This window comes from Zootermopsis nevadensis, unplaced genomic scaffold (genome assembly GCF_977971745.1).
Source record: "Zootermopsis nevadensis isolate Lab colony 2312 unplaced genomic scaffold, Znev_1.0 Znev_ptg000022l, whole genome shotgun sequence".
NCBI lineage: Eukaryota > Metazoa > Arthropoda > Insecta > Blattodea > Termopsidae > Zootermopsis > Zootermopsis nevadensis.
This window is the reverse complement of record NW_028259154.1, coordinates 23,928,693-23,940,903: the sequence shown is the minus strand read 5'-3', so window position 1 is coordinate 23,940,903 and position 12,211 is coordinate 23,928,693. Positions and strand designations below refer to the sequence as shown.

Genomic DNA, 12,211 nt, shown 5'->3' with positions numbered 1-12,211 from the left:
TGATGGAAATATAATTTCTGAAACCTGTCCTCTCAAATGAAGACCTTTAAGTAATATTAATTAATTGCATCAGACTGTGTTTTAATCGAATAGTTTCTATAACTGTATAACAATTTTGATGTCTGTGTTGTAAAATTCAAGTGATTTTATGGATTACATACACAGATTATTTTTAATATTATGTTAATTATTTCTCTCCCCCCATCTTGTCATAAAATTTTGTGTAGTGTTGGTAACGTGTTATTTACAAACAGTGAAAGCGCATTCCATTTCTTCTCGTAGTTCAATGACAGGAATTATGGGTAATGTCTCTTACTTTTCTGGTAGAGTGCGCGTTGTGTGAAATAGATTAATAAACTTACAGTCCTTTCATTTTTACTGAAGAAGACGGTATATTCACTTGGCGTTTTAACACATCTCTGTAAAGTCTAATTTTATTTTTAACCTTAGAATACGTCGAAGCATTAAAATACGACATACTGTTACTGCAAATAGTTGACGATCCATGTGCAAAATTACAATCGTGATAAGAAAAAATCAGTGTGCGAAGTGTATTTTCAGTATTCCTAATTCTTTTGCACAATAAAACACCAGTTTACCCCATTTTATACATTTGTACGTAAGTATAAACAACTGCACTATGCAGCGAGAAAATGATAACACACATCAAGTTCAGCCTGTTTATCAGCAGGGACAAAGAATTTTTCGAAATGCTGAAAATTTTGTAAATAACCAAGGCATTCAACACACATCAGGAAGCAAAAGCCATATCTCTGCACAGTACGCATCGATTTTACAAGCACAAGAAAGTGGAAGTGACCAATTTCACAATGAAAATGGACTGCTGGAGAATCTGAGGTCCAACATTTGGACATGCAGTGTGAAAACCGCTGCAGAGTTGAAGAATTTGACTGTGTCAACTGAAGAACAGAAGAAACAAATCCAAAAATTTCTCGAAGTTCAGGAATCAAGAGAGAAGAATGTTTCCGAAGCCAAGCATAGGAATGAAGCGATGGGCCTGGAGTTACAGATTTCACAAAGGAATTTACAGGAATTGGAGGCTCAGTAAGATTTCATACTCTACAATTGACAGTGCTTTTGTCCGTGCAGCCTTATGCTACTGTTTGAACTGATTTTTTATTACTATTTTATTGCCCACCCTCCCTCTTAACAGGTAAAATAAATTGACGTTACTTAAAGGCTTACAGAACTCGACTCACTGCATATTCACTTTGAAGACGGCAACTGCATTGTCTGCAGAAACGTTGGTTAAACTAAACTTTCGACGGTGCCACCCTCTTATCAGATAACCTTACACGAGTCGACTTATTGTCTTGCAGTTTAATTAAAATTTAATTGATGGTTGAATAAGGTTGGCATGGTTTTGTCGGAAAACGTAAATAACAATATGGCGACGGCGCGAAATATTAATTTGGTGCCAACTCATAAATCATTGAAGCAAAGCACCCCTTTATTTTTTGTGTATTAAATATTTTTTTTAGAAATTTTGTACCAAATTTTATGTGTTGTTGAAAGCCCTAACATGTCAATGACAAAATCGTTGAGGTTATGTTTTCAAGATAACTGATGAGCTGTTGTCTGCCTGTCTGCTGTTGTTGATCTTCTGGGTAGTAACACTGTTTGGACTTGTAGGTATATACCAATGTTTTGGTGAAACATACTACCTCAATCTTTAGGCCTAAAACATGTTCAATTTATAATGAACTGGTACCAAATACTCACATGTTTACTGCACATTTGCAATATGTTGATTTCTTTTTTTGTAATATATGTTTTACCCACGGTAGTATTTGTTTGAAGTTTATACATGAGCTGGGGTAACTGAGTGTAGTGACTGGTTATGATTCCCAGCAGGGGTAGGGGCGCCTGTCTTTGTCATCATGTTAAGACACCCTTGGGTTCCCAGCCCTCTTATTCATTAGATGTCAGTAACTCTTTCACCAGGGTTAAAGCTGCCAGATCAAGAAGCTTGACTATTCACCTCCATCTAGTGCCAATAATTATTTTGTTCCATAAAATGAAGTTATTTTTACTTTTCAATAAAACTTTCATTAATAGGACTATTATGGATGAAACTAATTTTCCTACAAAGGTATGAAATTAAAATTTCCTCTGAAATACAAGACAGACTGTCCATACATTAACCTGTCATGGGTGTTTTATATATATTGCATGGCAGAAAGTAATGCATGAACTTAAATATTTCTAAAGCATTATTCACTGGTCTCATTAGTAACAAATAAAGTGGTGTACAAACTTCAAGCTAAGCCAGACTGTACGTCTGAGAATATTCAAAGTTATTTGAAAGCTTAAATAATAAATATGAGGTGAATCATTTCTGTATGTTTCAGAGGGGCTCTGATACAAGATGTATGTGCTGATCTGCAGCAACATTGCATCTCTACAGCTGTCACACTTGAGAAATGTGTGCAAGCTAAAGAATGCATTGTGCAGTATTATGATCACATTAGGCAGCAGCTGAAGGCTGATGATGAGCTCTATAAGATGCAGAAAGATGAATCAAGGAACAAGGAGGAGCTCTGGAGACATCATGGTGGGCAGTGCACACAAATACTGTTCTCTTTATTTTCCTATTTTAACCACTGAGATACTGATTGATTTTGTCTACTTCAAATAAATTAAATTAAGTCAAAATAAATATTTCAAGTACATCACAGAACTTCAATATAGCTGTAGTATATCTTTTGCCCAACAAGTAACGTATTTATACTTTGGTTAATTTTGCACTGTTGTAAAAGTAGTTAATGCTACTGAAATGTATGAGCATCTTGCAGCCATCAAAGTTTGTTAACAAGTTAAATTCATGAGAACAGCACTAACAAATACAGTGGTGGGTCATATTGATTTGAATCTGTTTAGGAAATGATAATTATTTAGCTTAAAAACTGTTAACATGTTTACTGGTTTCCAAAATTGAAATATTAAGATACTGTTATAAAGCATTTATTATGTCTGCCACTTTGTAGTGTTATTGAAGACGGTATTCACCCCAAGAGACTAATATCAGTTGCAAATATTAAAAAGAAAATACTAAGGAATATATCCAGGCCTAAGTGGAATGTATTATTCTTTCTTTGTTTTTTTTTTAAAGTAGCACTATTACACATTACTGAAATTTGTGTATCTGTTCACAGCACTGGAAAAAATTGAAATGAGAAGGAAGGACAAGGTATTAGCAGAGAAAGTGAGAATGGAAATGGATCAGAAGATTGACGAAGTAGTGGCCAAATTGATTGCGTTACAACAGCAAAATGTGGTACTGAGTGATAGGATTAGACAGAAAACTGCCAAGAAGGAGAATTTAGTGTCTAAAATTGAACAGGTATCTGATGGTTCCAGGCATTAAAATGTTTAAAAAATTTAGGATTATTAAAGTAGGCATAGCTGTACTGTACTGAAATTTTATATGTAACCTTTATTATATTGGAAAAGTCAATTTGAACTTTAAACCCTTGTACTACAGTGCTGCCAGCCAGACTTTACCCCATGTAAAACTGGACTGTGTTTAAGTAGTGACATAAAGATGATAAAGATAATACTTATTTTTGTGTAGGAGCTACAGGATGTTAATGAGAAGGTGAGTAGAATTCAGCAGATGAATGTAGAGCTAACAGCAGTTACAGAGGGACAGAGGAGTTACATCACAAAGTTGGAGACTTCACTGCAGGATGTGACCAATGACAAGGATTTGGGAAAGAATAGTGTGTTGCATCTACAACAAGTAATTGGAAAGGCAGAAGAAAGAAAACAGGTAAAAATGTATTATGCGCCTTATATCATGCCTTCTTTTCATGCTTGCCTGTTATTGTTTTTTTTTATTTTGTCAAGGGCTTCAATAAATGAAATGAATTTAATTGAATTATCAACAGCATCATTTTGGGATGAATTTATTACAAGTGCTTTGAATATAACCTCAGAATTTTAAAGCATTGCCATATTAGTACTTATAGACTCATAACAATATCATACATAATTTATAGCTGTGATCTATCTTCAGGAAAAATTTAATTTTCTTAGTTTAAATGTTATTAGCTCTCAAAATCAGACTCAAGGTAAAATGAGAATTTATGTATGACCATCGTATTGCTGTTACATAAAAAAATATTTAATACAAATTGCATCTTTTCAAGGATCTGGTACTGTTTAGTTTCAGGACATTGCGTAGTTGCACCAGTGTTACTCCCTTCACACAAATTCATATGCTCACCATGTTGTTATTACTGATCATAGAAAATTAAAAAAGTATAATGTCCTTTGTCATCTTTTAAGATTGTTTCCGAAGAGTTGGGACAGGCAAAGGCCAGAGCATTGGCTCTGGAAGTGGAGAACCATGAACTCAACTGTATACTGGAGAGGAAAGGGAATCTCAAAGCAGAGCTCATAAGCCAGCTTGAGCAATATGAGCTTGAACTGAAGGACATGAAAGGAATCCTTTGTGAACTTCAAGAATCCTGTGAAAATAAAAAAGAGGAAATAAACAGTCTGCAGGAACAACTACAGGCAAAACAGTATGTGTATTGTGTATTCATGCATGTATGTATGTATATATATTATGTATCAACTCCAAGAAAATGTATTGAGAGCACGTAAGGATTCTTTTCTCTTTTGAATCACAGTTTGAAATGTTATGCTAAGACAGTGACTGGACTGTTGTCAGTTCAGCATCATCATGAACCTTAATGTGTTGCAGGTTGGAGCAGGACTCCCTTACCTCTGAGTACAAGTCAAAGATAATGGATATGGAAGAAGGGATTGAATCAGAGAAGAAGAAATCATGTGATATGGATTCAGAGCTACAGAGAGAAGAGCAGACAGCTAGTGAGCTGCTATGTAGCTTGGAGGAGATCAGAGTTTCCAACAGCAGCATGGAGCAGGAGGTGCATGCTAATTATATAATACAGGATTACAGCCAGCACAAATGGTTATTTGAGGACTATTATAGGAGGACTCATTTCTGAGGCTTTGGCAATAGAAAACTTTGGTTGTGGACATAAAGAGACTGGCTTAATCATTTGTTCACATGGAAAAATTACTGTGTGGACTGAAATAGCACTACACAATTACACATGTTCAGGATTAAATAAGCAGTTTCAGACAGCCAATAAGGGACATCTTCCAGCTTAGGTTTTGAGCAAAGAGTTAACAGTCTCTCACAATAAAGACTGATCTACTGCAAAATGTTACACAAGGCTTCAGACTTGGTTGGATTTCTTGGTATGTCCTTAACTTTATGTATGATTTCACTCGTCATCAAACATTGTCTGTGCTAGAGCACTAGTGTTCTCACATCTTTGATAGATATTCCACAAAATTTGTCAATTCTTGTCTCATTATTACAAAAATATAATACAATAATATGATATCATTACATTCTGATATCTTATTTAACTCATGTAAGCCACGCACCCCATTTTTCGAGGAAGTAAAAAAAATTTAAAAAGTTTGTAACTTTTTCTTCATATGCATCTGGTAGCCTTTGTGTGATCTGGGTCCATCTTCTTATGGGAAAAATATCTCACCAGCCACCCTAGACTTGCCTTAAAATTTGTTATATGCTTGGCCCTAGCTATTTCCAGCGCTTTCATCCAGCACATTTCTATTGATACAGCATATTCAAACTGCCGCTTCTCGCAAATAAAGCTCACTAGTTCCTCTTCAATTACCTCAAACTTTGGTTTTGATCCTCTGAAGGCTCTTTGATTACTTGTAGTCTCCATTAGAAGGTCCTTCTTATTCCTCCAATCTCTTGAACCTTCTCCTGGCAGCTCGATTTCCGATTTACTCAGCCACTCGAACTATCTTCAATTTTTCACTTGCTGTGAAAGACCATAATCTCATACACATTGAACTCATTTTTCAAATAGTAGCTGAAGCAGGTAATGGTCAACCCTGCTTTTAAAGGACAAGGAGCAGGTAGAGACATAGAATTAGGTACGCAATGAGTCATACTCTTGTAAGCCATGCATCTCATTTTATGGGTAAATTATTTTCAAAAAAAGTGTGCAAAGGGTACACGAGTAAATACAATACTTGTGATTTTGCTGTGTTTATTTAATTAGTTTATCTAAGGTTTTGAAAATTAAATGAGGTGTACTTCTTAGTACTTATTTTCTTAGCAAACCCTTTTTGATAGAAGAGAAATTTTAATTCATCCAATGTTCTGTCATTGATCACAAATTTAATTATATTTTTTGTCTGAAACACTAGCCAAATTTAATATCCTCTGGTATAACTTGTTTTTTGTTACTCCTGGTGTTTAAGTTAAGAACACTTTTTTCTAGGAACTCTACAAATACAGTGTAATCTGTGATATAGTAAATGTGGAATTTTTACCTGTAGTGTGAAGTGTTGAGGGAAGATATTGCCAGTACCAGAAGCAGAACTGAGGAACTGCAGGTGCTAGCAAAAGAAGAGACTGAGCAGAAAGAGATGGTAGTAAAGGAACTGAAGGCTGTGGAGATATCTCTTCAGGAACTGAGGAGCTCCCTGGCTGATCACAACAAAATGCATGAGGAATTTATCCAGCATGTCACCAAGGACAAAACTGAGACAGACGAAGAGCTAAAGAATGCTCTGAATCGACTCCACAATAGTAATGCCAACTATGATTGTATGGTACAGGTGTGTTCAAAGTTAGTTATAATTAAAACATCTTTTATTTTCTCTGTCAGGACGCACCAGAATTTTGTTCTAGAAATGTTGGGGGTGGGAGGCAAATAATGTTCATTCTTTGCTGTTTCCTGACTTTGTATTATTTGAAATTTAATGACTTGTGATACTGCATACAGAGTTTGTTAGTGTTATAGATGCTGTTTGTTACAAAAAATTTGAGAGCATGACTTGCATACCATGTTGGACATTTGTCCATTAAAGAAACTTGTAAAAGAAATAACAAGAGTAGGCTTATATTTTTGTAAATATATGACTAAAAACATGTTTTTGACCTGATAATGGCATGTTATCATTGAAGAGCCAAAGGATAATTATATTCACATATTAATAAAGTTGTGTTGACATGCTGACAGAAAATATAGCGTAGTTAACATTACAAAAAAAAATGGACTTCCTCAAATTACATGCAGGCCCCATGGTGTTAGTCATTCCATAACTGACCTTAGTTACTGATTGCAGGAAACTATGATACTGGTGAACGAGAGCAGACAGAGCTATGTGCAGCATATTGAGATGAAGGAAACTGCTCTGACAGCCTGTAAGAATGAGTTTCTCAGTCTCACCAAGCAGGTGGAAAGAGCTTCTGCAGAAAAGGTGATAAGTTCCAGCCACTTCTTGTACAGCAGTTGTGCCAACCTTCATGTGATGTTTCTGGATATTCTTTATAATATTTTTCTGAGAAAGATAATAATGACAGAGTTTCTGTATGCCTAATTAATATTATTAAATTAAATCCGTGGCTTAACAGCTCCAGAGAGCCTAAGCTGACTAGCTTGACTGCTGGCCTCACGTTCACATGCCTAAGCAGAGGTGAATGATCATCCAACCAGATATAGGGTGACGTGTGGTCAGCACGATGAACCCCCAGCCATTGCTAGCTTTCCTGACCGGATTACGCTACTCATTGTAGCTCCCCAATTTCCTCACGATGCTGAGTTGGCACTGGTCCCATATACTGGTCGAAAGCTCATGAGAAAATTTCTTCTCCCCCGAGACTCGAACCAGCGCGCATTCCGTATCGCCGGTCTGAAGCATGATGCCTCAGACCGCGCGGCTACGGCGCGGGACTGATTAATATTATTAGGTGATCAAATCAAGAAGGCTGACATGGGAGAAATGCATACATTCAAATAAATGGTCAAGTTGTCAGTCTCATTCAAAGAATTTAATAATGCTGGTACATTTTATGATGATTGATGCACATATTAGGACTTCCATATTGTGTATGCCCTGTAGGATAGAATTGCAGCTAAGGTGAAAGGTGAGTTGAAGACCCTAGAGGACACACTGAACCAGCTTGAGGGGAAGTTGTCCAAAAAGAAAGCAGACAACCAACCACAGGCAGCCAGCACACCTGTTAGTTTGATACTTCCGCAGTCAGAGCAAGTAAGTCATGTAATTTAGTTAGGGATCTGTATGAGCCCCAGGGCTGGTTTAAACATTGTGACAAAGAGAAAAATGCTGTCTTATTGGGAATTAATCTTCTTTCTTACAGCTTATAGCCTAGACACTGTACTGACTGAGCCAGGTTTACAGAACATACATAGTCTAGAAATCAAGGTCTTATATTTTAGAAACTGAAAACAATTGAATTTTGTACAAATAAATTTAAAAATTAAACACTATGATTATATCTTGTTTTTCCTTTCCTTGAAATTTTCTGGCTATACTTGGGCTGAGGACTTGCAGTATGCCTATTGAAGACTTAACCCCATAGTGCCTTTCGAGGTGTTACTGATTTGAAGTCTTTGAAAAATGATCTGAACTCAGTAATTTGCGTTTCAGATCCCTTCATTAGGTAATCAGCAGTTAATGCGAGGCATATTGAAGTCACCAGTAGCTGAATCAGTTGTCAAAAACAAACAAGTTCAGTTTTTTGGATTGAGCAGTGGCAGTGACTCTAGTCTGGTAAGCACGCCTAATGTTGGACTCATGTGAGTCCTTGCAGTGTCTTATAGGATTCTTCTGACATCCTGTGACATGTTCGATATAGAGACCTCTGAGATAAAGTGGAGATTTGTGAATGTAAAGAACGCCTAGCACCCACTTTGAATCAGAGCTAACATTAAGCTGAAAGCCCTCTCTCTGTCAGCTGTCATTGTTGTGCATAAATATTCTTCAGTCTGAGGATAGCCAAGTGTGAAGTCAGAGGTGAACACCAGACTAAGGATTCTGATAAATGTGCTGTCTGATTAGGTGTGAGAGATGAATATGAAGCTTCATTGAATGAATGTTGTCAAGTGAACCTACAATGGATGGAGAGCAAATCTCCTCTGATCCATGTAGGATATGATCCACTTTGTCAGCTGTTAATGCCACATAAACTGATCAGAGTTTTAATCTGTACTTACATGGTGAGAAGCAGATGTCTAACTGTACATACCTCTGAATTTATATTTTTTGTTACTTGGTAAATAAGTTAATGTTATGAAGTTAAGCTATGACTTTGTTGTGATTAAATATGGAGGTTTTTTGTTTTGGAAAGGGGGAGGGGTTAGTGCAAGGAATAATTACTCACTAGACCTGTTGAATAATGTTTTTATATGTGATGTTTACAGTTGGATGTACCCATATTTTCCAAACCACATGTGACATCAATGAATATGCAGAAAAGACCTGCATCAAATGATGATTGCACATTATATGCACAGAAGGTTAAGATCTCTTGCACATATGACTGTAAGATAGTTTTATGATTTGTATCAGCTAAGAATTTTATCTGTTTAATACATGGCCTGTTGTCCATATAAATTCTCTATTATAGTGAACTGTAGGATCCCATTGTGATGTTTCTGATATAAGCCAATTTTAAAAAGCTTTTAGTACAGGTTTTCCAAGTTAAATGAATTATGATAATAACATTTCTTATGATATCTAATTAAAGGCATGTCATTGTGTTAGCTAATTTTAATCTGATTTTGTTTTTGTCAGTGGGCAAAAGTCTTTTACTGGAAGTCCAAATCTCAGAACATACATAACTTGAACCAATTTCTCTAAGCATTCCATAGTATTATGTCATTCTTCTCCTACTTTGGCATGATGAGCTTGAATCTAAGAGTATATGTGGCCTGTTATGACTGTCTGATAAGCATGTATTTAATGGTGATTTACCAGTACTAAAGTTTCTTTAGAGTAAATAAGGTTTCTTTTTTGAAATGTTGGACAAAGAAACACAAAACGTCCTTTGTATCGTTGCAGAAACAGCTATCACAACCTCCTGACAAACCGCACCTCTTCAAGGAAGTTCCACGCAACAAGTTTTTTAAATCCAGATCTCAACCCACAATCAAAACAAAACTCCAGACGGAATAAGACAAATGTAATTCATAAGCAAGCAGAGAAGACTAATAGTGGTGACAAGGGGATGGGAGTGAATAGTAGCAAGCATTTCTTGAATTTAATCTGCTTTTAACTTTGTCATAAATGTAAATTTTATTTGTTACTGTTGAGCCCAAATATTTCAACTTTGCCACATTTTTAAGGATTTATGGTTAGGAATGCCAAATACAAATTGAAAAGCACAGATACTTAAAATCTATAGTAGGAAAACTGTGATTGGTAAAGGATTTCATTTTATTTGTTTTTGTTCCAGAAATTTTAAGTCAGGCCTCTTATATTTGGCATTGTTGAACTGCGATGAAACAACAAATCGCTTGAATCCCAGGTGAACATTTTACTTTATATTAGAGCATTCTCTCAGCCCAGCAATGAGAAAGCTGCTGTCCTGATACAAAATATGAAGTTTGGCTAAACAGCTCTGGGATTTAAAGAGGGAATGTGAACTTGCAGATTAGATTTATTCCCTTCCAGGCTGACTACTCCTATTTTAATATAGTGAGTCTTGCAGTTCTTTAATTTGTTGAAGCATCTCTCATTTATCTTCAGCAGTAATGGTATTCAGTTCAGAAATACACTGTGAATTTACTATTTCCTGATAGTAATGTCCATGTTTCTGAAATGTTCGTTTAGTCACCTCTAGTTGAAGACGTAGGCTCAAGAACTGGACATTTCTAAACCACTGTGGGTGCTGTAATGTCTTGCTAACCATAAATATTTTCTTTTTGTGGTACAAGACATGGATATATTTTGTACAACATGGTGTAAATGTCAAGTTTTGGAATAAGACCAGATTTAAACTTAATTCATGATTGGTTATTTATTACCTTCTAATATGAGTTGCTTTCTTGATCTAATTGTTCTTTAATAAAGTGTATATAATATGAATACCAATTCATAGCTATTACACACCAGTGTATAATTACTTTTCTTTGTGTAGTTTAACACTGAAAGTTTATTTGAGAATGATGTGTTCTTTGAAGTTTATCTATTTATAGCGAAAGGTTTCTCAGTGTGTAAATTACAGATTGTTGTTTACATGAGTTCACTGGTGTCACAATATGGGAAAAATGTTATAAAAACTTGTAGATTATCATATAATTAAAATATTTTGTCATTTCAGTTTGTTGATGTTTCTAATTAAACAATTTTGTTTATTGTTCTACTTTCTCATAATGAATTCTTGGAAGTTATAGTACCTTGTGTTCAATTTTTTATGTTTGTCTTTGGTTCTTATACACATTAAAGTTTTGTTCTTATAAACTTGTATGCTAATTTGATGTGCTGTCACAATTGTGTTCAAAATTAAATTACTGGATGTCTCCTGACACAGAAGCAGCAATTTCTTGAATTTATGATAGCTTCAACCAAGATTTGAATTTGTGTATACACAATAAGTATAATACCTCAAAATCGCAGTTTACAAAAAGGACTTGGTAACATGAAAGAAACCATTCGTCATGGTGTAATAGTTTCAAAATATGGCTAGTTTTGACTAATACATGAAGTCAGTGAGGGTCACTAACGCTTAGTGTGCAAATAAAATGGCATCCATACTCTTCAAGCCTTAGTGTGGCAAATTATGCACAGAAAACTTTTTGTCATCAACCTTTGGTTGTCTCTTGTATGCATTTGTCCACATAAGTGCATATCATATACCAGATTAAAAAAAAAAAAAAAAGTGCGATGGCCGGGAATCGAACCCGGATCAACTGCTTGGAAGGCAACTATGCTCACCATTACACCACCATCGCACACTTACTAATGAACGCTAAGCTACTGGTTGATATTTAAAAACGAATTTTGTAAAGGTAATAAATTGTCTCGTGTTTGAAAAGGCGTTCTTTAAAATTACAAGGTGTTTTTCCCACCAAATCATGACCAATGACACCAATAGGCAACAAAGGGAAATACAACAATAGTAGCAAAATTAATCTTGTTGCTGCAAATATGTGATCCAAGGACACTGCTGTGATGAAAGATACGCATCCTTGGGTTGTTATGTAAGATTGAATAGAAAGCACATGACAATAATAATGCATTAAGCATAAAAAAAAATTACGCCCAACGTGGGGCTCGAACCCACGACCCTGAGATTAAGAGTCTCATGCTCTACCGACTGAGCTAGCCGGGCCATGAAAGATATGTTTGTATTGACACT

General features: G+C 35.6%; 1 protein-coding gene and 2 non-coding genes across 7 annotated transcripts; 1 reads left to right on the top strand and 2 right to left on the bottom strand.

Moving 5' to 3' along the window:
• The first annotated feature begins 273 nt into the window (after positions 1 to 273).
• Positions 274 to 11,172, top strand: LOC110828293 (uncharacterized). 5 transcript variants are annotated; one of them, XM_022060867.2, is made up of 12 exons: positions 274 to 1,065; positions 2,373 to 2,575; positions 3,177 to 3,364; positions 3,596 to 3,793; positions 4,312 to 4,550; positions 4,733 to 4,919; positions 6,382 to 6,663; positions 7,174 to 7,308; positions 7,951 to 8,100; positions 8,500 to 8,622; positions 9,273 to 9,393; positions 9,913 to 10,015. In XM_022060867.2, coding segments are annotated over exons 1-12 (2,253 nt in total). In that variant the 5' UTR covers positions 274 to 640; the 3' UTR covers positions 9,915 to 10,015. The 5 variants fall into 5 exon arrangements, with proteins under 5 accessions (XP_021916559.2, XP_021916560.2, XP_021916558.2 ...); XM_022060866.2 differs by having other exon boundaries at positions 277 to 1,065; positions 9,273 to 9,368; positions 9,913 to 11,172; XM_022060870.2 differs by lacking the exon at positions 274 to 1,065 and adding an exon at positions 1,430 to 1,649 and having other exon boundaries at positions 9,273 to 9,368; positions 9,913 to 11,172.
• A 560-nt stretch (positions 11,173 to 11,732) lies between these two features.
• On the bottom strand, positions 11,733 to 11,804 carry TRNAG-UCC (transfer RNA glycine (anticodon UCC)). Its single transcript has one exon. It is a non-coding gene; the product is annotated as a tRNA-Gly (tRNA).
• Positions 11,805 to 12,111: 307 nt separating this feature from the next.
• Positions 12,112 to 12,184, bottom strand: TRNAK-CUU (transfer RNA lysine (anticodon CUU)). Its single transcript has one exon. It is a non-coding gene; the product is annotated as a tRNA-Lys (tRNA).
• Positions 12,185 to 12,211: the final 27 nt, after the last annotated feature.

Bases quoted from the DNA above. Each gene is read 5' to 3' on its own strand.
- LOC110828293 (XM_022060866.2), top strand. From the start codon at position 641: ATGCAGCGAGAAAATGATAACACACATCAAGTTCAGCCTGTTTATCAG. The intron at 3,794-4,311 runs GTAAAAATGTAT...TCATCTTTTAAG, and splicing joins AGGCAGAAGAAAGAAAACAG to ATTGTTTCCGAAGAGTTGGG. The intron at 8,623-9,272 runs GTAAGCACGCCT...TGATGTTTACAG, and splicing joins GTGGCAGTGACTCTAGTCTG to TTGGATGTACCCATATTTTC.